Source organism: Staurois parvus, unplaced genomic scaffold, assembly GCF_062004578.1.
Source record: "Staurois parvus isolate SC_StPar_1 unplaced genomic scaffold, SC_StPar_1.0 ptg000412l, whole genome shotgun sequence".
In the NCBI taxonomy this organism is placed as follows: Eukaryota; Metazoa; Chordata; class Amphibia; order Anura; family Ranidae; genus Staurois; species Staurois parvus.
The window spans coordinates 1,970,406-1,997,532 of record NW_028318208.1 but is presented as its reverse complement, the minus strand read 5'-3'; the positions used below and the strand labels follow the sequence as shown (position 1 = coordinate 1,997,532).

The 27,127-nt window shown below is 42.9% G+C and overlaps 1 protein-coding gene across 1 annotated transcript in view; it reads right to left on the bottom strand.

Annotated features, from left to right (window-relative positions):
- Window positions 1–27,127, bottom strand: part of PKD1 (polycystin 1, transient receptor potential channel interacting) — a 252,054-nt gene that overhangs the window by 112,881 nt on the left and 112,046 nt on the right. The window contains exons 6-8 of the mRNA XM_089686812.1: window positions 14,807–15,021; window positions 12,603–12,715; window positions 7,817–7,943 (exon numbers count right to left, since the gene is read on the bottom strand). Coding sequence (XP_089542938.1) covers window positions 7,817–7,943; window positions 12,603–12,715; window positions 14,807–15,021 — 455 coding nt within the window. The remainder of the gene's footprint in view (window positions 1–7,816; window positions 7,944–12,602; window positions 12,716–14,806; window positions 15,022–27,127) is intronic.

Below are 27,127 nucleotides of genomic sequence, written 5' to 3'. Positions count from 1 at the left end.
TGTACTGAAATGTATTGTAATTGTACTGTCTCCCTTATATTGTAAAGCGCTGCACAAACTGTTGGCGCTATATAAATCCTGTATAATAATAATAATAGTTATTATTATACAGGATTTATATAGCGCCAACAGTTTGCTCAGCGCTTTACATTATAGTGGGAGACAGTACAGCAACAATACAGTTCAATACAAGAGGGATAGGAGGGCCTGATACTGGGAGCTTACAATCTAGATGTTTGATCCCTACTTGCAACTTGCACCATTTCCATCAGCAAGAGAGAAATATTTTTCTCATCCGGCCATTTCCAGGTATTTTCTGTGTATTTTTAGTGATCCGGTCACTTATTTTTAGCGATCTTGTCATTGGCTACATGTTGCCAGCATCAGAATCACCGATGTGACATGGCGTCTCCTGCACATAAGTTTTTTTTTGTAGGAAGGAATGCTTTTTAGTGCTTTATATACCCCAACATGGTGTAAATATCCATACTGCACGGCGTGTCCTCCTTAACAAAGTCCCAGTGTTTTCCCTGAAGCGTTCTTGAAAAATTCAAATAATTAGCTTTATTCCAAACACAGGGAAATATTTTTATGTTTTTACACCATCTCCACGGCAACCGCATACCTTGGACAACTTTTTCACATTCTCTACCAAGTTTGTGTCGGGGTAAGGCTGCTCGTATGTAGGCTTTATCTTAAATATTCAACCAGTATCTGAGCCAGCAGGTTTATCACCCACCCATCTGACGCAGGTGCAGAAGTGGAAAGAGACAAATGTGCAACTGGAAAATGACGCGGTGTGAAAAGGAAAATGTACAGCTGGTCTATACAGGATGAGATCACCTCTCTGTCTGGATATGGAGAAACTTTCTGGATTTCAGGATTGACCTCTAATTTGGAGCCATTGTAGACCTGACAATGAAAACCTTTATGGGCCTGGAGGAATGGGAAGGTGTCACCATTGTGTGTAGAAGGTGTTTTTTTTTTCATTATATCTTTTATTAAATTTTCTTTTAAGAAAAAAATACCTTACGAAACCATCATAAATCTTTTTACATCATACATATAAACTTTATCCCCATACCCACCCCTGTCCAATCTCATCTTATCCTCTCTTTCCCCACCTATTAATCTAGTCATTTATATAGATCTATATAGACCATTTAAATTCTCTGGTACTACTATCGGGGGACCTTTCATTTTTAAGTATTTTTCTGAAGTTCTAAACTCATACCATTTACCCCAAATCTTTCTAAACTTTTCCATTTCATCTTTCTCCATGAAACGAAGTTCCTCCATCCTACTAACATATTCTACTCTGTCTATCCAATCCCTCATTGTTGGTGGATCCTGGGCCTTCCAAAACCTAGGAATTAAACCCTTTGCTGCACCAATCAGATGATATAATAAACTGTTTTTATATTGTTTTACCGACAACTCTGTTCTATAGAAAAGACATACCCATGGATCCTTCTGGATAGATGTCCCCCAAATCTCCTATATATGATAAATTATCTCCTGCCAATATAACTGAATTTTTGGGCATTCCCACCATATATGAGCCATTGTCCCGATTGCCCCACATCCTCTCCAACATAAGGGTGATACTTCTTCTCTCTGTTTATGTGCCACACTCAGTGTACAATACCATCTAGACAAACATTTATAATTCATCTCAACTATATTCGTGTTCGTCACCCCGCGCATTAACTTAAATTTTCCCCTTCTGGTGATCACTCATATTTATACCCAATTCTCTTTCCCAACCCTCCAAGAACGACGGTGACCCAGCTCCCTCCAATTCAACTAGGATCTTATAAATGTGTTTTTTGAAGAGAAATGTGGCCAAGAGAGAAAAAAAATATTTCATTTTCAGTTTTTTTTTTCTTTCTTTTTTTTTTTTAACTCATGGTCAAAAGAAGTATAAGGGCTTGGTCACACAACGGGGTTGATTTACTGAAGGCAAATAGACTGTGCACTTTGAGCAGTTGCTCCAGAGCTTTGTAAATGAGGTAAAGATTCACTTTGCAAAGAACACCCAATCACATGCAAGGAAATTAAAAAAAAAAAAAAAAACTGCATTTTTGCTTGCACATGATTGGATGATGGAAGTCAGCAGAGCTTCTGCTCATTTACTAAGCTCTAGACCAGTGGTCTCAACCTTCCTAATGCCGCAATCCTTTAATACAGTTCTTTGTGTTGTGTTGACCCCCAACCATAAAATTATTTACCCAGTAATTATAATTCATGAAGTGTCATTTTTACCTCCAATACTGCTTCTTTCAACATAGCTGCTTTTAACAGAGTAGCTGCTTTCAACAACAGCAGCTGCTTTCTACACAGTAGCTTCTCTTTACACATCGGAAATATGTGTTTTCCGATGGTCTTAGGCGACTCCTGTGGAAAGGTCGTTCGACCCCGAAAGGAGTCGTGACCCACAGGTTGAGAACCACTGCTCTAGAGCAAATGCTCTTGCAGAGGGCAACTGCAAAGTGTACAGTCTATTTGCTTTTAGTAAATCAACCCCTATGTCCGTTGAGCTGAATAATTGTTTTCCATGTGCCCAGTTCACATCATACATACAGTCAGGTCCATAAATATTGGGACAGCGACACAATTCTAACATTTTTGACTCTATACACCACCACAATGGATTTGAAATGAAACAAACAAGATGTGCTTTAACTGCAGACTGTCAGCTTTAATTTGAGGGTATTTACATCCAAATCAGGTGAACGGTGTAGGAATTACAACAGTTTGCATATATGCCTCCCACTTGTTAAGGGACCAAAAGTAATGGGACAGAATAATAATCATAAATCAAACTTTCACTTTTTTAATACTTGGTTGCAAATCCTTTGCAGTCAATTACAGCCTGAAGTCTGGAACGCATAGACATCACCAGACGCTGGGTTTCATCCCTGGTGATGCTCTGCCAGGCCTCTACTGCAACTGTCTTCAGTTCCTGCTTGTTCTTGGGGCATTTTCCCTTCAGTTTTGTCTTCAGCAAGTGAAATGCATGCTCATTCGGATTCAGGTCAGGTGATTGACTTGGCCATTGCATAACATTCCACTTCTTTCCCTTAAAAACTCTTTGGTTGCTTTTGCAGTATGCTTTGGGTCATTGTCCATCTGCACTGTGAAGCGGCGTCCAATGAGTTCTGAAGCATTTAGCTGAATATGAGCAGATAATATTGCCCAAAACACTTCAGAATTCATCCTGCTGCTTTTGTCAGCAGTCACATCATCCATAAATACAAGAGAACCAGTTCCATTGGCAGCCATACATGCCCACGCCATGACACTACCACCACCATGCTTCACTGATGAGGTTGTATGCTTAGGATCATGAGCAGTTCCTTTCCTTCTCCATACTCTTCTCTTCCCATCACTCTGGTACAAGTTGATCTTGGTCTCATCTGTCCATAGGATGTTGTTCCAGAACTGTGAAGGCTTTTTTAGATGTCGTTTGGCAAACTCTAATCTGGCCTTCCTGTTTTTCAGGCTCACCAATGGTTTCCATCTTGTGGTGAACCCTCTGTATTCACTCTGGTGAAGTCTTCTCTTGATTGTTGACTTTGACACACATACACCTACCTCCTGGAGAGTGTTCTTGATCTGGCCAACTGTTGTGAAGGGTGTTTTCTTCACTAGGGAAAGAATTCTTCGGTCATCCACCACAGTTGTTTTCCGTGGTCTTCCGGGTCTTTTGGTGTTGCTGAGCTCACCGGTGCGTTCCTTCTTTTTAAGAATGTTCCAAACAGTTGTTTTGGCCACGCCTAATGTTTTTGCTATCTCTCTGATGGGTTTGTTTTGTTTTTTCAGCCTAATGATGGCTTGCTTCACTGATAGTGACAGCTCTTTGGATCTCATCTTGAGAGTTGACAGCAACAGATTCCAAATGCAAATAGCACACTTGAAATGAACTCTGGACCATTTATCTGCTCATTTTAATTGGGATAATGAGGGAATAACACACACCTGGCCATGGAACAGCTGAGAAGCCAACTGTCTCATTACTTTTGGTCCCTTAACAAGTGCAAACTGTTGAAATTCCTACACCGTTCACCTGATTTGGATGTAAATACCCTCAAATTAAAGCTGACAGTCTGCAGTTAAAGCACATCTTGTTTGTTTCATTTCAAATCCATTGTGGTGGTGTATAGAGTCAAAAATGTTAGAATTGTGTCGATGTCCCAATATTTATGGACCTGACTGTATATGGTTGTGTGCAGAAAAACACAGCTCAATGGAAATGGTGTGAACAAGCCCTAGAAGAAAGATGAGGAATTTTAAAACGAATGCCAGGTATAAATATTTTTTACATAGTTACATTAGTCCAGCTTGAACCAATGTAACTATGTACATACCTGTGGGATCCCTCTAGAAGCTGGAATTCACTGTAGTAGACACCTCTGCTCCAGTGATCTCCATTGGCTTATGAGTCCTGTGCTCTGCTGCAATGTGAATGCAGGAGGTCGTTCAGTGTACAGGGGTGCCATTCAGAGAACACTTTGCATTGTTTCAATAAATGCAAACCATTCTCTGACTGGACAAGGTGGAGAGGCAGGGTGGTGGCATCATGATCTCGACCCTGCACTGTGCATTCACTGAGAAAATGCTAAATGATTTCTGAATGGTGCCAGTACAGAATAGGCAACCTCCTGTGTTCACTAAAGCAGCTGCTCAGCGCGCAGGGCTTTTTTTTCTGAGAAAATAAGTACAGGTACCCCCCCCCCCCTCTAAATCACTCCTTGTCTCCGCCCCTACCCACCTCCGAGCACTGTCCCTTGTTTCCACCCATACCACCCTCCCAGTACAGAACACAGAACCAAGCCTTTTGTGGTGCTATGTAATTTTTATGTAATTTGGTAATGATAATAAGAAGAGTAGTTAAAAGAAATCCTTACAAACAAATTAGCTTGCGAGCCACTGAGGTATATTATGAAGGTATAAGTACTAGATCGCTGGTTAGTAAGCCCACTCTCTTCTGATGTGCGTTTATAAAAAATTTATTTAAATGTTAACCGCGCTCTAATATCCACAAAACGAATAAGTCAAAAGTGCTATGTGCTTATAAATAAATAAAATATAAGAATAAATGGTGTATCATGATTGAAATTTGTGAAAATAAATGAATTAATATTAAACGTAATTAATTATATAAAATAGTGCATATCATATTATTACATCACAAAATGTGCAATCCTTATGACAGTGTGCACATTTTCCCTCAGTGAGAAACATGTAATTTGATAAATGAAATTAAAAAGTGGATGAAAAGTGATAAATAAAAAATATATAAGAAATAATAAAAAATATTAAATGAATAAATAATAATCAAAAAGTCAAAAAGTCTCTGGATAAACGATAATTATATCCCACTGTGCAAAATGAATGTCCAGCTTGGATGGATATACTCTCCTTCTATATGAAGATCTGATTTTTGCTGTGTAAAAGAAATCCCCTGTAGCCAGCAACAATAGAAGACCCCCCCCCCCCTCTCCAGCAACAGCAGACTCCCCCTGCAACAACAGACCCCATCCAGTAACAATAAATTGCCCTCAGTAACAATAGACCCTTGCCAGCAACAACAGATCTCCCAGTAGCCAGCATCAAAAGACCCTCCAGCAGCCAGCAAAGACAGATGCCTTCCTCAACAACAGATCCCTCCTAGACATCTCCAGCAACAATAGATCCCTCAGCAACCAGCATCAATAGTCTCTTCAGCACACCCCAGCACCTCTTGCCATTACATACATTCAGTGCTGGAGGTGCAAGAACTGCGTTCCCCCACGTACCTGCTGAAAAAAAGCCCTGTAAACACAGGACTTGGAAGCTAGTGGAGACCACTGGAGTAGTGGTGCCTAAATATAGTGATTTTCAGTTGTTCAGTATAGTGCAGACATACTTAAATTGGTTTAAGCTGAACAATATAACTAAATGTAAAAATTGCCATAGCTGGAATTTAGCTTAAAAGGCCCATCAAAAAATTTTTTTTTGATGTAAGAGCTCTAGATCTCTTTCTGTCCAGGAAACTGCCCTCAAAATATTAACCAGATGGTATTATACCCCATCTAGATTACATATCATGTTTCCAGGGATGTCCCACCTTTGCTTCCGGGGCTGCGGCCTTACTGGTACCTTGGTGCATATATTTTGGGACTGCCCAAGCCTCTCATTGCTATGGCACAAGATGTCTCAGATGTGGCCTCCGCTGTGGCAGAGGCCCCGTGGCATCTGTCTTTGCAGTCTTGCCAACTAGGAGCTCATATCCCGGGAGTTCGAACTGAGATTATGAGGCTAATCCATACCATCTGTATATCTGCCCTATGGGCTATAGCCCTACATTGGAAGTGCCTCACGGTACCATTGGCCACAGTTCTGAATAGAATTGATGTAGTGATGCTCATGGAGAGAATTCATTACACCTTACTGGATAAGATGCACTTATTTGACAGAAAATGTGAAGTCTGGAGAACTTACAGGCATTTACTATCTGACTAATGTCCACTCATATTTTTCTTGACAAAAAACAAAATAAAATCGTTTGTAAAAAAAAAAAAAATTTTTTTTTTTTTGGTTGGATAGAGTGGGGAAAGCCCGTCAGCTTTTTACGGTCATATGGTGCTCTGGCTTCTTCTTTTCACTTATGCCACAGTGTTAGCATTTTCACCAGAAAAGAAGCGTGGGAAATATACGACAGTTACACAGACAGATATAAACATGATTTTAAAGATCTATTTTTCGTGTAGGACAATGACGTTGCAATGCGCTAAAATGCAGTTGCTGATGACTGCTCTGTTCCTTGAAATATACAATCTTCTGCCGCCCCCCCGCCAACTGCCAAAATACTTGGACAGCGGTTGCACCTGATTGAATGCAGCCACTGTTCGGCTAAACATTTTCCAGCAGTCTCCTTCAACAAAAGCTGATTTAACAACCAACTTAATCTAACAAAGCAGGGCCATCAGGACCACACACTGAGCGAATTTCATCCGGTTTATCTGGAAACAGATGATATTCGCACAGTGTATGGCCAGTCCAAAAGATGGTGTGCTTTGTGTGTTACCAGGGAGGAGCCAGACGGCCATTTTATTGGTTTGAAACTTATCATCCACTTTTATGGTGACATGCTGTTTTCATTCATTGCTTTGACTTTGAGCTTGGAGTCCTAATATTGGTCGGATCACAACCAGCTTTGGCATACTCTATGGGAGTTTACCCATTCATTACTGGGGGCCAACCTGATCCTTTGATGTCTTAAAGTGCTCAGGTCCATAGCATGCGTTTGGAATCTGTATTGCGCATTTTGACCTATCCTTATTTGGGGGTCAATTTGATCTGGTAAGAGGCAGTATGTTTTGGATGTTGGTGGTGGTGAAGTTTTTCTCATCCTCTTGACCAGAATTGGAATATTCACCATATTGTCATGTCAGTACAGAGTCGTCTATTTCATTTCGCATCCCAATTGGACTTTTTATTTTATGTATATCTATTTATACCTATTGTTACATGTAGTGTTGCTTTTTTACGTTTTATTTTGTTGATGTATTGTTACCAGCAATATTAAGGTGGCTGATTAGGTTCCATTGATACCTTTATAATTAGTTTCTATATATACACACCATAGCACAGAATTTTTTATAAATAATTTTTCTTGTTTGTTACCTGCCATAGGAACTAAGAGCTTCCGCATGCCTGGTCAGACATTGCATGGGACATGGGAAGCAAGAGAAAATTGCAAAATAGGTAAATGACTTAATCTGTCTTTTAGAACATTAACAAATCAACAATTAAAATGAACAATTCTTACCCTGTTCTCTGCTCTGTGAATACACCTGGAACCTCAGCTGCACAGGCTCTTGCACTTCCTCGGTTACAAACTCCAGAGCAGATATGTATACTTCCTGTGAAAAGCGCAAACCAGGGAAAACCAACACCTAGGAAACAAAACAAAAAGAGCTGGAGATGTGCAGAGTCATGTGTGAATCATCATTCTTCTCTCCTGCCAGGAGAAAACTGAAAGCCTTCACTTTCTCCATGTGATGTGGTTGGTCAGCTTTCAGGACCAACTAGGACACAGGGCATAAGTCAATAGAAGATGGAGTAGTCCTCAGTGGCCCCAAAATGTTTCTGTTTGCCGGTGGCAAATAAATGTCCTGTTTTTAACTGTCTACTATGGTCTGCTCTTGATACCTTATTGCTTGGACTGTATGCTTGATGGCGCCATCTGTAATTTCACCATAGCACCTGTTGATGCTTTGGCCTATGGCTGCAAGGGGTATGCTGAATTACATGAATGTACGGTTAATTGGAGGAGTGCAGGGCTTTCTATCTGCCAGAGAGTGGTACGTGAATGAACAATTACCCACATTTCTATGCTATGCAGCCCAGATGTACAGGGAACTATAAAGTGGTATGCATATGAATAAAGTGTCTTACCAACCTTTATTCATTAATGACTGCAAAGGTCTGCAAAACGTCTCCCAGATGGAGGGGCCCTCATTTAGTCCCATGGTATATATATGGTAGGGGGCACTCATGATGTAGTTAGCTCTGATGAAGAAGGGTCCCCCTTCGAAACGCGTCAGTTCACTTTGAGAGTCTACCCTTGTGACGTGACTCACACTGGCTCTACACTCCCTAGTTCCTTTGAGGATCTGTAATGCTTGTTTTACTTCCTTGTTTGTGAGTATATATATACCGTATTTGCCGGCGTATAAGACGACTTTTTGACCCTTGAAAATCTTCTCAAAAGTCGGGGGTCGTCTTATACGCCGGTACACATGTTAGGGGGGCTGCGGCATTAAGTACAGGGGTTTGCAGGGGCTGATGTCTTTTACCTGGATCCAGTCCCAAGACGATCCGGTCCAGGAAGCGCGGCGTCTCCTTCAGTTCGGCCACTGGATGTTCGTGCGGCTGCTCGGCTCCGCCTCCTCACCGGTGATTGGCCGCCAGAACTGTAGCTCAGGAAAGGCACACAGGCGGCCAATCACCGGCGAGGGGGCGGAGCCGAGCGGCCCCGCGAAAATTGAGTGCCGGAGCAGCAGGTAAGTGTTCTGTGTAGAGGTGCTGCTGCAACCACATATGCTGGCTGCAGCAGCACCATACGAGAACAGGGTCAGCAAGTCTCAGTGGGAGGAATAGTGCCCCATCATTGGTGTCACTGATACCAATGATGGGGCACTATTCCTCCCACTGATACCAACGATGGGGCACTATTCCTCCCACTGACACCAACGATGGGGCACTATTCCTCCCTCCCACTGACACCAACGATGGGGCACTATTCCCCCCCCCCCCACTGACACCAACGATGGGGCACTATTCCACCCCCCACTGACACCAATGATGGGGCACTATTCCACCCCTCACTGACACCAATGATGGGACACCATTCCTCCCACTGACATCAATGATGGGGCACTATTCCTCCCACTGACACCAATGATGGGGCACTATTCCTGCCACTGATACCAATGATGGGGCACCATTCCTGCCACTGACACCAATAATGGGGCACTATTCCTCCCACTGATACCAATGATGGGGCACTATTCCTCCCACTGATACCAATGATGGGGCACTATTCCTGCCACTGATACCAATGATGGGGCACTATTCCTCCCACTGACACCAATGATGGAGCACTATTCCTCCACTGATACTAATGATAGGGCACTATTCCTGCCACTAATGCCAATGATGGGGCACTATTCCTGCCACTAATACCAATGATGGGGCACTATTCCTCCCACTGACATCAATGATGGGGCACTATTCCTCCCACTGATACCAATGATGGGGCACTATTCCTCCCACTGATACCAATGATGGGGCACTATTCCTTCCACTGATACCAATGATGGGGCACTATTCCTCCCACTGACACCAATGATGGGGCACTATTCCTCCCACTGGTGTGCATTGGAAGAGGGGTAGTCTTATACGGCGAGTATAGCCCAAACACTACATTTTAGCAGGAAAAGTAGGGGGGTCGTCTTATACGCCCAGTCGTCTTATACGCCGGCAAATACGGTATATATTATTTATTTAACAAAATCACAGATTTACTGAGGTAATGCGCAAGGTTGGTGCGCTCTTTCTTTTCGCTTCACTTCACATAATATTCAGTATATGTAGTGCTATAGAAGCCTGCCAGAGACTGTTAAAGTGTGATGGGAGACTGGAGATATGATGGAGAAGACAGTGGTAAGAGAATAGGGAAATACTACATGAGGCTGTTAGAGATAACTACCAATACAGCCGCTTTACAAGCTAGAGATCCCACTATTGTATGCTGGGTTGTGAGAGCTGCTCAATCAAGAATCAACCAAGAATCAAAGGGCTGCATGTGCCTCCACAGATTGGGCACCAGGGGCCTAGACAGACAACTGATTTGTTTTTTTTTTCTCTTTTAATATGAGCAGTAATTTGTCTTCTTCTTGATCAACCTTGCTAAAGCAGGATGGATATATAGTAATGTGCAAAAGTTGTGAAAAATGCTGTAAACTAAGAATGCTTTCAGAAATGGAAGTGTTTAATTTAGTATTAATTTATTTTTATCCGTTACAAAATGGAAAGTAAATGAACAGAAGAGAAATCCAAATCAAATCAATATTTGGTGTGATCACCCTTTGCCTTCAGAACGGCATCAATTCTTCTAGGTACACTTGCACACAGTTTTGAAGGAACTCCAGAGGTAGGTTGTTTTTGGAGAACTAACCACAGATCTTCTGTGGATGTCAGCTGCCTCAAATCCTTCTGTCTATTCATGTAATCCCAGACAGACTCCATGATGAAGAGATCAGTGCTCTCTGTGGGGGCCAAACCATCACTTCCATGACTTCTTGTTCTTCCTTACGCTTAAGATAGTTCTTAATGAAATTGGCTGTATGTTTGGGGTCGTTGTCCTGCTGCAGAATACAATTGGGCCAAATCACAAACCTCCCTGATGGTACGGCATGATAGATAAGTATCTACTTGTATTTCTCAGCATTGAGGACACCATTGATCCTGACCAAATCTCCAACTCCATTTGCAGAAATGAAGCCCCAAACTTGCAAGGAACCTCCACCATGCTTTACTGTTGCCTGCAGACACTCATTATTGTACAGCTCTCCAGCCCTTTAACAAACTGCCTCCTGCTATAAATATTTTAAATTTTGACTCATCAGTCCAGAGCACCTGCTGCCATTTTTCTGTACCCCAGTTCCTATGCATAGCAGTCACTTAGCCGTGTTTCCACGTGTAATGCAAGGCTGGAAACAAAAAACAAGAGCAAGTCAGACACTGCACAGGAACAACCAAAACCAGCACTCACACCATAGTTTCTAAGCTTGTGAGGGACACACTACCAAGTGTAAAACTGCCCTGGCACGTCATGCAGCATTCACTCAGCACCCCAAGAAAAAACAGAATCCAATCGCAGTGTTCTTGCACTGTCAAAAGCTCCACTTTTATTATAATAAACATCTTTTGATGAAGGGAAGGAAGAGACCTCATTGAGCCACAGTGCACAGGAGATTGTGGAGAAGCCCGGAGCTCGACTGACCGATGAGTCCATGCAGCTTCGGCAATAATCGCAGCGTCAGATTTTCCCCTCACACGTGGAATGGCGTCTGATCACATCGTCTCCAGGCCTCGCTTAAATATCCCCGCTCAGTGCCTCTGGCCACAATCCCAGATTGGGCAGTGCATCACCTGCTCCAAGATGCTCTTTTTCAGATAACACTGAAAGGTTCTGTGAGGTAGCAGAGTCACACCCAGTCACTTATCACTATCATGCCATCTAGCGGGCCTAATATACACATGGTCAAACTCTTATCTACATACTACCATCTAAGTTTTCTCTAAGTTCAAGATGTTTAAATCTTATGGCAATAAGCCTGCCAGCTGGGGGGGGGGGGGTTAGATAAAGTAATAAAGTAACAGAACTGCACAAACAAGTCTTATCTAATACAAGCGGCCTAATTCTAGCTAAATCTTGTGACTCTGTAAGATTCCGTTAGCCTAGGGAATGACGTTATGTCATTCCCCATGCTTCTGGCATATGGGCAGTGATGCTTTACTGAAACCAAGGGCCCAAGGCCAGCACATTTCAAAGGCATTACACCACGTTGGAGGCATGCTTTTTGGCAGCAATTCTTCAATGAAGTCCACCTCTGGCCAGACGTCTCTGGACAGTAGATGGGTATACCTGGGTCCCACTGGTTTCCACCAGTTCTGTGCTGTTGGCACCGCTGGACATCTTCTGATGTCGAAGGGAAGCAAGAATGATGTGTCTGTTTTTCTTCTGCTACATTAACTTTCCTTGGTCGACCATTGTGTCTACGGTCCTCAACGTTGCCCGTTTGTTTGTGCTTCTTCAAAGGAGCTTGATGAATTGATGCTGGTTTGAAGTCAAAGTGTAATCACATCAAATATTGATTTGATTTAGATTCGCTCACTTTGCATTTTGTAAATTGATAGAAATAAAAAATTTAAATATATATTTTTGAAAGCTTTCTTACTTTTCAGCATTTCTTTACACCTGTCTATAACTTGCACACTACTGTACCTGTACTGCAAACAGGTAAGCTTACCTATTGCACACTTACCTCCACCTCCCCAGATGACAGAACACTCTCCACTCTTGTTAAATTTTGTAAAGGCCAATTCCTGTCAAACTCCGACATTCCCACCACAAAGTATTCTGCATTCAGTGAAACAGCTGGGAAAATAAAAATGAAAGGGCAGCATTACTCTACAGCACACAGATGACTTCTTGCCCAACAATTCCACATAAAACACCATCAACTGCAGAATAAAGTTTCCCATTTTCTGTGCATTCTGTCTAGTTTGTTACAATGAAGTGATAAAGCAACTTGAGAAAAAGAAGTGAAGACGACAGACTAAAAAGTGTTCTTTAAATCATATTTTTCTTTTTTACGGGCTTTTATCTCCTTTATGTTCACTTGGTAATCTGGAAATAATATAATTATAAAAAAACAAATCAGCGCAATCAAAACAAATTTTCTCAACCATAAAAATTACAAGCTGAACACTTAAAGGCAAATTTCACAATACTTCAAAGCTTATCATAAAACACATAACCAGCGCAATATAATAAAATGCTAATATTGCATGAAAAAATATTATAGTAGCAAAGCACATATAACAAAGTCCATATATAGAACCAGACCACCAGCAAAGATGGACAGATCACGATGTGTCATACATGTGACAAAGTAGTCATTCAGATGTTAAAGGTGCTTGATCCCCTCAACATATATAATCGTGGCTGCTCACCTTATGGATATGACCCCTATAACGCTTTTCCCATCAAGGGAATATATTTTAAAAAGGCAATGCCACTGGTCCGGACAAATGGTTCCTCAGATGCATCAAAGTACCAAATGTATGAATTCAATAGAGGGACACGTCTCGCCCAGGACGTAACGCGTACAGGAGGAGGAATCACGCTCGCTGACATCACCCCTGGCTATCTTGCCTTTTTACACATGTGGTCTGTTTCTTGAGTGCTGTTCTGTGCACTTTTATATAAATACCAGATTTCTAAGTGCACAATTTTATACATTTTAGCAGAGATCACTATTTGTCTCTTTTGATTTCATACATTCGGTTCACTTTGATGCATCTGAGGAACTGTTTACCCGAACCAGAGGCATCGCCTTTTCAAGTTTATACCCTTGATGGGAAAAGCATTACATGAACATCCTGTTAGTTCAGGGGTCATATCCATAAGGTGAGCAGCCACAATTATATATGTTGACGGGATCAAGCACCTTTGACACCTGAATGAATACTTTGTCACATGTATGACACATCGTGATCTGTCCATCTGTGCTGGTGGTCTGGTTCTACATATGGACTTTGTTATATGTACTTTGCTACTATAATATTTTTTTCATGCAATATTAGCATTTTATTATATTGCGCTGCACTGGTTATGTATTTTATGATAATCCTGAAAATAACACGCTTCCTGTAGTAGGGTGACAACTCTCACTTACTACACTATATCTATGGAGGAGCAATGTTGTCACCTCAGACTGTACTCCTGATCGGGCTACAAACATCTCCTCATCTCTATTATACAGGGAGAAGGTGTTTTGTAGTTCACAGAAGATAGTTGTTGTTTGTCAACACAGGGCTCTGGGCTGTGATTCGACACAGCTGATCAGCAGGGCCTGAATCATTGGCTGAAACCTGTTGTCAAAATCCCGCTGTGTCCAATCACAGAAGGTGTCAGGGTTGGGGGGTGCACGTGCCATAAACCAGGAAGCCACTACAAGATTGTGGCTGTACGAACCACCCACCCGCGGGCAGGTGGGCGGCAAGTGCTTATGCAGAGCGGATACAGACAGAGCCTGCTCTGCTCTATGGCCAGCCAGGAGTAACCGTCTGTTTACACCGTACTACCCTCCAATCTGATCTGCCTAAATGGAAGAGGATTGATCCCATTAGGTTTTTTTTTTTTTAGCAGGCCGGATTGGACACATAGGTAGGCGAGTGTAAACGACCACAAGTACATTTAAACCAACCGGTCCATAGGGGTGAATGTACCAAAATTGTAAGAGGAGGGGAGACATAAAGCGGAACTTCCCTTTTAGGGTGACGTTCCGCTTTAGTTCCTTTTTCCGAATGTCAGGGCAAGAGGGTGCACTCAACACACCTCATCACAAGGACTGAAAAGTTGCAATATATATTGTCCTTGGGTTTAGCTATACTTTATAGATAGAAAAAGAAACCAATGTACATTCTGAACTATTTTTTTCCATCATTCGTTCACAGTGCATACCCTGCGGCTTGTATTCACAGACGTAGTTGTGTGTGGCACTGCACAGGTCGGTGTTACACACACCATTGGGCCCCATCCTCACACAGCGATCGGCCTGGGATGGCTCTGGCTGGCCAGGGAGCCAATTCTGGCAGCTCTCCAAATCAAAGCGTTTCCCCGCGGGGAGGGATTCGGAGCTCCGGCTGTCATTGAATCCGATCCACACCTCCAAACCACTGAAAAGTCGAAAGGGATAAAGGCAGGATTAGTTTTACAAGGATGGGAATGACACAAGTGTCAATGACCTCAGCACTGCTGATATAATCTTATGTAAGCCACACATACAAATAAAGCAAAATGTATGTTCATTTAAAAGGTACACTGCAGACAAACATTACAATTTTGCAGTTAAATGGGCCCGGGGGATCAATTCTACCTGTTGTCTTGTCCAATCTTTTATCTTGGCATTCATCATGTGCAGATGGCTAACCTGCATGCTAAACCTCTGTGGATGTCAAGATTTTTATTTTCTGAATGGCCAGAGTCTGTACAGAATCAGCAAAACTCAAAATGACATGACAAGTGGCTGCCGTTCCAAATAGAACCACTGTAAAACCACTGCTGACTACAATGGACTATACGGGCTCTGTGGCTAAATGGTTAGCACTTCCGCCTGGCAGTACTAGGGCCGTTGGTTCAAATCCCAACCACGGCACCATCTGCCTGGAGTTTGCATGTTCTCCCTGTGCCTGCGTGGGTTTCCTCCGGGTACTCTGGTTTCCTCCCACACTCCAAAGACATGCCGGTAGGTGAACTGGATCCTGTCTAAATTGTCCCTAGTATGTGTATGTATGAATGTAAGTTAGGGACCTTAGATTGTACGCCCCTTGAGGGTTAGGGACCTTAGATTGTACACCCCTTGAGGGTTAGGGACCTTAGATTGTACGCCCCTTGAGGGTTAGGGACCTTAGATTGTACGCCCCTTGGGGGTTAGGGACTGATGTGAATGTACAATATATATGTAAAGCGCTGTGTAAACTGATAGCACTATATAAGTACCTGAAATAAATAATAAAATATCTAAAACCCAACAATAAACTTCTCTTATTTGCTCCGTTTTGGTCTTCCAAATACTCGTTGCAGCTCATCTACTCACAGATCCCCTGATCAGAGCTGAGCGGGCAGGTGACAGGTCCATGTCCACTCAATTTATCCACTTGAGCTCCGAAAGGATTTACCTCCCCTTCATGACCAGGCAATTTTTTGCTATTTAGCATTTACTGCGTGGTCATGCAACACTGCAACCAAACTAAATATATATCATTTTTTTCACACAAATAGAGCTTTCTATTGGTGGTATTTGATCACCGCTGGGTTTATTTTTTATTATAAAAAGACAGAATATTAAAAAAAAAAAAAAAAAACAGCATATATTTACCTTCTGCTATAAAACATATTCAATAAAAAACTTTTAATTTTAATTTTAGATTTGGGGGAAAGGAAATTTAATCTCCAAACACGGAAAGGTTTCTTCATAGAGAAAGCTGTGAAAATGTGGAATAGACTCCCTCAAGAGTTGGTTCTGGCCAGCTCAGTGGATTGCTTCAAAAAAGTCCTGGATTCTTTCTTGGATACACAGAATATAACTGGATATAACATTTATAGGTAAAGTTGATCCAGGGAATATCCGATTGCCTCTCGTGGGTTCAGGAAGGAAAATTTTTTTCCCAGCAGGAGCAAATTGTATCATGCTTTGCTGGGTTTGTTTTCTTTGCCATCCTCTGGATCAACTGTGGGTATAGGATTATAACTTTTTTTTTTCTACGGTTGAACTGGATGGACTTTTGTCTTTTTTCAGCCAGACTAACTATGTATTTTAATAATAAATTTAGGCCAAAATGTATTCTACTACACGTCTTTGGTACAAAAAAAAAATCCCAGTAAGTATATATTGATTGGTTTGTGTGAAAGTTATAGCATTTACAGACTATGGTATATATACTGGAATTTGTAATAATTTTTTTTTATACTAGTAATGATGATGATCAGTGACTTATAGTGGGACTGTGCGGCGGGAAATCTGACACTAAATGAGGCTGGCTGGGAGCTATACTAACTGACTGACATTTACATCACCAGTGACACTAATACAGTAATCAGTGATAATACTATACACTGTCGCTGAACTAATGACACTGGCTGGCTGGGAAGGGGTTAACTCTCGAGGTAATCAAGGGTTAATGTGTGTAATATGTGCTGCTTTTTATTAAAAATCAGTTTTTTCCTTCTCCCTGCAATGAAACAAACAGATAGTTCCCTCTGTACGAAGATGGATCCCCATACGTTTTTTTTCTAGAAGGCCAGATCGGACACGGAGGTAGGCGGGAGTAAAATTAACACAAGTACATTTACACCCGCCTGTCCATAGGGGTGAATGGACCACCCAATCAGGTCCGCCTGACAAATTGACTGATGGTTCTGATCGGACCTGCCGTGTAAAAGGGGCCTAAGGCTGCTAATAAAGCTTTCAACAAGAAAATAACTACAGTTTTGAATAGTATTTATTATGTATTTTATCCCTTAGGCGTGTAGAAGATCTTGTGATATTGTATCCAAAGGGAAATGTTACATTTGCTGTCTTCATGTATTTCAATTTGGACAAAAGCCATTTAAATTATTAATATGTTCTGAGCCGAGTAAGGAACGTGAAGCATCTGGTGAGAGTCTTAAACAAACACAGGGTGGAAAACAAATTCAAAACATTGTCTCTGTTGGAAACTATACCCATGACATTGGTACTCCAAGGCAAGAGTGATAATCATTAACTTACCACTCTGTCTATAGCAATGCCTGCAATGTTTCTCTAAGCACAGTATACTAAGGGTTCTGTTTTTAAAAAATAAAAAATGTCTGTTTCATATTTCACGCAGCTGTCACAAATAATCTCCATAATGTGTCTGGAATGTGTATTTCCTATAAGCATCAACTTCATCTAGGGGCCATAATGCAGTATTTTCCTCCATTGCTGCAATCAGGTAAATACCACATTATGGCCGTTAGATGGAGTTCACAAAAATTGGAAATGCACATATTTAGACACTTTATTGGGATTATTCGCAATGGCTACACACCTGGAGGAACACTTAAGACAGCAAGCTAACTAATCAACACTACGCTATATGGCCAAAAGGGTATCTAAACATCACATCCATAAGATATAAGCTTGATATCGTATGTACTCTCCAGCGCCTCAGGATATGCACAGCCAAAAGGGAAGCCAAGGGTACCAGGACAGCGACAACCAAAGGAAATGCTTCAGGGGTGCTGATGACCACCCTCTGATGCAGATGTATGATGAATGGAAAGTAGGAGCCTTGCTGTTGATGCCTGAGTGGGATGGTGTGGGAGTGTGCTCCCAACCTTGCCTGCCGTTGTGGCCATCGTCATTTTTCTATGCTTTTTAGATACATGCTTCGTCTGTGAGTATGTTTTTATTATTCTTTCACTCCTACAATAAACCTTGGATAATGCACTAGGTGTGTGCGCCACCTGTTTTCTCTCTATAAGATATAAGCTTGTTGAACATCCCATTACAAATCCATTAAAATGGAGTTGGCTCCCCTTTGCAACTATAACAACTTCCACTCTTCCAGGAAGGCTTTCCACAAGATCCTGAACATTGTCTGTGGGAATCTGTGCCCAGTCAGCCAAAAGAGGATTTGTGAGGTCAGGTACTGATGTTGGATGGGAAGATCTAGCTCACAAATGCCATTTTAATTCATCCCAGTGGTGTTCAGTAGGGTTGAGGTCAGGGCCCTGTACAGGACACTCAAGTTCCTCCACACCAAACCCATCAAAACATGTCTGTAAAGAGCTGGCGTTGTACACTTGGGCACAGTCATGCTGGAACAGAAAAGGGCCTTCTGCAAGCTGTTCCCATAAGGTTGGAAGTGCAAAAATTATTTATTATTATTTCAGGTACTTATATAGTGCTGTCAATTTACGCAGCGCTTTACATATATATTGTACATTCACATCAGTCCCTAAGTCTCAAGGGGCGTACAATCTAAGGTCCCTAACTCACATTCATACATACACATACTAGGGACAATTTAGACCGGAGTCAATTAACCTACCAGCATGTCTTTGGAGTGTGGGAGGAAACCGGAGTACCCGGAGGAAAGCCACGCAGGCACAAGGAGAACATGCAAACTCCAGGCAGGTGGTGCCACGGTTGGGATTCAAACCAATGACCCAAGTACTGCCAGACGGAAGTACTGACCATTTAGCCACTGTGCTGCCCCAAAAATGTGTTTTAGCTACAGTATATAGGGGAGCATTACCAATCTAAAGAGTCAAGTGCACAAAAACAGTTCCAACCTCAATTTAGAATGAGCAGCCAAAATGGCAGATATGGATCCAAGGAAAATAAAGTCCTCTTTAAGGAATCACATATTGCAGCTCTCTAAAGATGGCCTGGAAACTACCTCCAATATTGTGAATAATGATGAGAACCAATAGAGAGCACACCAATCTAGTGCAATACGTTTCTTTAATATAGATAAAAATCACTAATCAGATGCAGTCACAAAAATAAAATAAAAATCAAGATCGCTTATCTGTCATCTAGCGACAATCCTTTGTGTAAAGTCCAGGAAACTCAGATGATCAAGAGTCGCCAAGTACATAGTAAGCCCAGGAAATTATTTCAGAAACCAGTAGTCCTCCATGGCCAGTTGCAGGGCAGTGAGCAGGGAAAAAAAACCTTGTGATGGATTTCCATAGAAGGGAGTGATGGACCCACCAGATGGAAGCAGATGACATCCTTGCTTAATCTTGGCCACACTTCCAGGTAGCGAGTGAACTGCAATGACAATGCAATTCAGGGTAGGATCCCGCTCCCCATTAAGGATTGGCACCTTGGGGGAGCGGGTACCCAAATTTGACTGCTCCCACTTCTGCTGCGATCACCTAGGCGATTGGAAGCGGAAGATGTCCTCCCCCCTCCCTCCCTGTAGTCTTCTGAGACATGTGACAGGACCCAGAAGACTACGGGGCCATTTACAAAGCGCAGCGCTTCTCGCGCATGCGCAGTGGGCACCCGGCTGTGAAGCCGCAAGCTGTCACGGTCAGGTGCCCACACCGAAGATGCCGGCATCGGGGAGAGAAGACAGACAGAGAAAGCAGCAGTGGTGAGGATATCGCTGGACCGAGGGACAGGTAAGTGTCTGTATTTTAAGTCAGCAGCCACAGTTTTTGTAGCTGCTGACTTTTATTTTATTTTTTAGGTGGAACTCCGCTTTAAGCTGGTCAAAAGATGACCTTTACAGAAGGTTTGTTGGATTATCAGGAGTTAAAGCGGAGTTCCAGCCTTTTTTTTTTTCCCCTTGAGAGACAATGGTCTCCCTCTTCACAGGCTGTTTTCGCTCCTTCTTCACACCGCGCGGGTGCGAGATCGCTCCTTCTTCACACCGCGCGGGTGCGAGAACGCTCCTTCTTCACACCGCGCGGGTGCGAGAACGCTCCTTTTTCACACCGCGCGGGTGCGAGATCGCTCCTTTTTCACACCGCGCGGGTGCGAGATCGCTCCTTCTTCACACCGCGCAGGTGCGAGATCGCTCCTTCTTCACACTGTGCAGGTGCGAGATCGCTCCTTCTTCACACTGCCAGGTGCGAGATCGCTCCTTCTTCACACTGCGCAGGTGCGGGATCGCTCCTTCTTCACACTGCGCAGGTGCGGGATCGCTCCTTCTTCACACTGCGCAGGTGCGGGATCGCTCCTTCTTCACACTGCGCAGATGCGAGATCGCTCCTTCACACCGCGTGGGTGCGAGATCGCTCCTTCTTCACACCGCGTGGGTGCGAGATCGCTCCTTCTTCACACCGCGTCGGTGCGAGATCGCTCCTTCTTCACACTGCGCAGGTGCGAGATAGCTCCTTCTTCACACTGTGTAGGTGCGAGATAGCTCCTTCTTCACACTGCGCAGATGCAAGATCGCTCCTTCACACCGCGTGGGTGCGAGATCGCTCCTTCTTCACACCGCGTGGGTGCGAGATCGCTCCTTCTTCACACCGCGCGGGTGCGAGAACGCTCCATCTTCACACACCGCAGGTGCGAGATCGCTCCTTCTTCACAATGCGCAGGAGTGAAAATGGGAAGTGCATGCTGGGTAGCCAGCTGCACAATTTCCCGGAAGAATGTCTGACCGGGCTTCAGGTGCCCACACTTAAGATGACAGCGTTCACAATATGAGGGTGCAGTAAGTAAATGTATTTTTTATACGGAAAGCAAAGGATTACAAGTACAGGTGATCTCAGCATGCATTGCCTAAGCTGCCACCAGGGGAGGACTGACAGCTCATGGGGCCCCCGGGCAATAGGGGATCATGGGGCCCCTGTCCTTGAACACACTCAAAGCACACCCAAAAAAGCCTATAAAAAGTACCAGGGGCATCTCATGGGGCCCCCTACTGACCCTGGGCCCTCGGGCAGTGCCCGAGTTTCCAAATGGTCAGTCCACCCCTGGCTGCCACTCTCACGTGGGTGCCTTTAGAAAAAAAACAATTAAACGGCTGGAACTCCGCTTTAAAGAGGATGATTCAACAACAGGTCTCTTGTAGAAAAACATCGAAGGACAAGGAAGGAAAATTTCTGTCAAATCTAATGGGAGCCAACAAATCTCTAAACTTTGGATTCGCTCCTAGCCGAGAAAAATCATAACCAAAGTTAATCCGGAAGAACACTGATGTAGCACTCAAATGAAAAGTTGTCCAAAATGATTTTCAAATCCTATGAGTGCATCAGATTAGTGATTTATATCTTTATTGAAGTAATTATTGCACTCTCTGTTGGTTCTTATCTTGTAGCATTAACAATACCCTTCGATGGAAACATCTGAACTCAATATTTCTGAGGGGTGTCCACATACATTTGGCCATATGACAGGTGTTACAGCCAAGGAAGGGGAACCACAAGTGTGTATAGCCTAATTGTAGGCATTAAAGGAGGTGAGCATACATCTTTACAAATTGGAGGATTCACTGAAAGTCACAAATTGAAGATTGATAATCACTTTGTCACAAATATTGGACTATATTTGATTGATGGGACTATTATTATATATATAAAATTGGTTTTATGTTATAATATATTTTTTTATATAACCTGGTCACTTATGAATATTGATCCCTTATCATATATTTAAGGGGTGTCACATTATAGGAAGGATATAATATTTTGATATTGTGTTATTAAGGAGCGCAACATTTAAAGGTATATTATTATTATTATTTTATGTGCACAGTTGAAGTTATGTGTTTAATGTTGGCGATCCATTTGATATAATTAAGTTTGGCTCACAAGTCACACAAACAGGTGTTACAGCCATGCTGGCTATGCAGTGATCTTTTAAAGTCGATTATTTTGCACCACCACCCAATGATTTGCCAGAAAGGCAGAGCGACACTTTCATCTCTAATAGGAAATGAAATATGTAGAATGTAACTAAGTTCTGTCTCTGTATACTTTCTTACTATCTGGTCATTCGTTTAGGATAGTGAGAACTAGCAGTCCAGCTCTTTGAGCAGTTGGCTTGGAGAAGAGCGTCTTACTCCAGGCTGCACATGTGTCTCTTCTCCCAGCATTCTCCGCTGCCAAGGACAGACCGGCTGAAACGAGTTGCCTTTGGGGCCTCGCAGAGGAGCTGGAAGAGGGCTGCGCACAGCTGCTGTAGGGAAATGTGTATATTGGAGCCTGTGCCAGGAGCTGGCTGGCTGGCTGCTAGGGAGGAAATCGCACATTGCCTCCCGCTCTGGAGACTGAGCAAATAATCTGCAAAACCCAGGACTTCATCAAGCATGAGGCCCAGAGCTGCACATAGATGAACCTCCCACAGCTCCTGGAAAGGGGCTTCTGGGCAAATGGCATGTCTGGAAGTGAACGGAGCCTGTCCTGCACTGATGAAGCCTAGTATGTTGAAGCAGTTCTGTTCACAAGCAGTGCTAGTTCAGCAAAAGTCATAATATGTTAAAGACATACTCCATCACAAAAGAAAGATTTTGAATCCAAAATTGAAGAAATAAATTAGCTTTAAATTTTACTTCTAGAGGCAAATGGAGAAACAGAAAAAGGGTGCACCGATCTAGTGCATGATCGTTTAAAATATTTATTGAAGAAACAAAGTAAGTATCATACTTACAATAGACAAAAAAAAAACACAGGCATGTCAAACTGAACAAGATGTATGATCCAAACAACATCTGAGTCCATACGATGGAACCCTGGATAACCAACTGGGTTGGCTCTGAGGAAGAGGTTGTGTCCTCGAAACGTGTTAGCCGGTTGGTCATCCAGGGTTCCATCGTATGGACTCAGATGTTGTTTGGATCGTACATCTTGTTCAGTTTGACATGCCTGTGTTTTTATGTCTATTTTAAGTATGATACTTACTTTAGTTTGTTTCTTCAATAAATTATTTTAAATGATAATGCACTAGGTTGGTGCGCCCTTTTTCTGTTTCTCCATTTGCATCCAGTGTATTCAGACCACCCCGGTCTGTTGAGGGCAGCAAGCAGTGCATATTCCAGAAAATTCCTGAACATCCCTATTGGGTCTACTGAGTCCTTTCCTAGCGCAGGAGTAAAGTGTTTCTTGTGTTAAATTTTACTTCTGACTGGAGTGTACCGAATATCAAAAAGGGATTCAAACGAAGGGTGCTTATGGTTCTTAAGCACAGTGATCAGGAGATGGATGTGCATGCTGGGACTGAAATTAAAGAAGAGGCGGAAGACTGCGGTTATCTAAAATTGATTTAATTTATGCGACTAATGACATTAAAGTGGAGCTCCACCCAAAAGGGGAAGTCCTGCTTTAAGGACTGCTCCCCCGCTCCCTATTAAGGATTGGCACCTTTGGGGGGCTGGGGGCAGTGGATACCTGAATTTGACAGGTACCCGCTCCCACTTCCAGTCCAATCGCCTAGGCGACCGGAAGCGGAAGGTGTCCTTCCTCCCTTACTGTAGTCTTTTGGGACATGTGGCAGGTCCCAGAAGACTACAGGACCATTCATGAAGTGCAGTGCTGCCCGCGCATGCACAGTGGGTACCCGGCTGTGAAGCCGCAAGCTATCACAGCCGGGTGCCCACACTGAAGATGCCGGCCTCCTGGAATACAGGATAGCCGGTGAAACGAGCTGCGGGGGACACACCACGGGACCGAGGGACAGGTAAGTGGATGTTTTTTAAAAGTCAGCAGCTACAGTTTTTGTAGCTGCTGACTTTTACTTTTTTACAGGAGTGGAACTCCGTTTTAAGCACAGTGATCAGGAGATGGAAGTGCGTGCTGGGACTGAAATTAAAGTAGAGCCGGAAGACTGCGGTCAACTAAAATTGATTTAAATTGTGCGACTAATGACATTAAAATCTTAGAACTAGATTTACTCTTACATGCTCTGTTTAATCACTAATCGGAATAATCAATTATGTGACGTAAGCTCCAACTCATGAGTTAAAGCAATTCCATAGCAGGCAATATGCTGTAAACAATGCAAGCAAGGAAGTTAGACCCTGCACCTTCATTCTTTTTAAAGAGACACTGCTATACTTTCCTTACCAGCACTCCCTCCGCTGCTCCTTCCAGCTGACAACCATACCTGGTACTTCTGGGTATGAAATAACATGTGACCTTATCCCCTGTGATCATCCTTGGGTCTAGCAACCAATTGCGAGATTTAAGCACTGTCACATGATGCCTCCCCCTGGTCGGCAACACCGGCCCTTTCAATGATGACTGCGGAGAAGCGGTAAGGTGGGCGGGGACCATTTTGCAGAGTCACTGTCACTTTATTCTGTATGGGCGAAGTGACAGTGTCTCTTTAATCAAGTGTAGCACAGTGTTTCTCAACCTTTTTTCAGTCAAGGCACGCTCTAAAATTATGGACAGTCTTGAGGCACCCCATTCTAAAATTTAAAAACCTATTCTAATAGTTTTATATAACGCAGCAACATCCACACATGTAGGACACCCAACATTAGAGGTGATTTATTTATTCCAAATCAAATACACTTTTGCACACTGGTACTGACTAGTATTCTGGTGTTTTTCTTCTCCCTCAGTTTTTCTTCACTACTGAGCTAATGTGACCACAGTACTGATGGAGAGGGGCGGGGGAGGGTCAAACTAGGATGCTGTGCAGGCAGCTGACAACCTCCTTGTCAACTGATGTCGTTGGTTGTCAGGACGCCATTGACTAGAAGGTTGTAATGGTGCACAATGAAAACCTGTGGCTTTAAGTAATTAAAAGTCAGGCGTCTTCCACCCGCTGGCTTGCATAGAAGTTTTGGGCATCTTTTAGACATTTTGCCAAGGCACCCCTGAAGAAACGTCAAGGCACCCTAGTTGAGAAAGGCTGGTGTAGCATATAAGCCCAGAGCTATTCTATTAAAGTGGAACTGCCACCAAAACCTTGGTTTGTTTTTTTAAAGCTTTAATCCAGGCAAAATGTTTATTCTTAGATTGTAAGCTCCCAGGATCAGAGCCCTCCAATCCCTCTTGTATTGAACTGTATTGTTGCTGTATTGTCTCCTGTTATATTGTAAAGCGCTGAGCAAACTGTTGGCGCTATATAAATCCTGTATAATAATAATATATAAATCCTGTATAATAATTTAAATATTTTCCTTGAAAATAGATATAAATCGACTTTGTGTGCAGCAAATGCCCTTGCAAACCCATATATTAGTAGCAACATTATCACTGTGCTGTACATAGCCTGTGCAGAGAGCAGAACTATTGGATGCCAGCAGCTCCACCATCTACTATGGGGTTCTCAAACTTTCTTTAGTCAAGGCGCCCTTTAAAATTCTGCACAATCTCAAGGCACCCAATTCTGAAATTTAAAAAAACTAAACTAATAGTTTTACATAGTGCAGCAACATCCACACATGTAGGACACCCAACATTAGAAGTGATTTAGTCTTTCAAAGCAAATATTATTATTATTATGATTATTATTATACAAGATTTATATCGCGCCAACAGTTTGCTCAGCGCTTTACAACATAAAGGGAGACAATACAGCAACAATACAGTTCAATACAAGAGGGACAGGAGGGCCCTGATCCTGGGAGCTTACAATCTTAGAGAGAAGGGCTTTTGGTACAAAAGGTAATAACTGTGGGGGATGGACTGGTAGGAGGAATAGAAGATTCCATTATTACCTGAGGGCAGGATAGGCTTCCCTGAAGAGATAGGTTTTCAGAGATCGCCTAAAAGTGAGCAGAGTAGGCGATAGTCTGATAAATTGTGGTAGAGAGTTCCAGAGGATGGGGGAAGCTCTGGAGAAGTCCTGGAGACGAGCATGGGAGGAGGAGACAAGGGAGCTAGAGAGCAGGAAGTCATGGGAGGAGCAGAGAGGACGGTTTGGGTGATATTTGGAGACAAGATTAGTGATGTAATTTGGGGCAGAGTTACAAATGGCTTTATATGTTATTGTTAATGTTTTGAATTTTATCCGTTCACCTTCGTACACTGGTCCTGACAAGTATTCCCATTTTTCTCTTGTATTTTTCAACCTCATTCAGTTATTGTGACCCCAGTGCTGATGGAGAGGGGCAAACAATGACGTCCTCAGGCGCCTGAAATCCTCCTAATCAGCCTACAATGTCATCCGTTGTAAGGATGCCAGCAGCTGGTCCACATGGTGCCCAAGGTTGCAATGCCTCACGATGAATAACTGTGGCTTTGTGTAGCAAAAAAAAAAAGGCAGGCTGATCTACCCACTGGCCTGTTGATCAGTTTTGGAGCAATTTCTAGTAATTTTGCAAAGGAAGCCCTGTAGAACCTAGAAGGGACCCTGGATGAAGACAACTGCTCTATAGGAGGGGATGAATAAAAGACCGGTCACCCTGCACAAGGACAAAGAGCAGCAGTGACCGGTCTTTATTACAGGAAGTTCCTGCACAATGGTATAGTTTCACATTGGATTACTACACAGATCTGAAAAAATTACACAAAGCACAGCAAGATTCCATACAAGTATACACTACATGCCCCTTGTGTTTAGACAATATTTATCAGCTTTACGTTCTGTGAGAAGAGTGGGGAAGGGTTAGAAAAATCTTGACCTTTGTTACTAGAACAGAAAGTGAAGGAAAACATCTCAATGGGGTTTGCCTATGCCAGGCATCACTAAATGGCGGACTGCGGTCTGAAAACAGACCGAATGACAGTTCTATCCGGACAGAAGCTTCGCCATTTAGCAGCCTGGGTATCCCTCCCCTGCCACCACCAGAACATTAATCCTATAACAGGTAGAGGGCAGGCGGCAAGGCATCTCCGGACAGA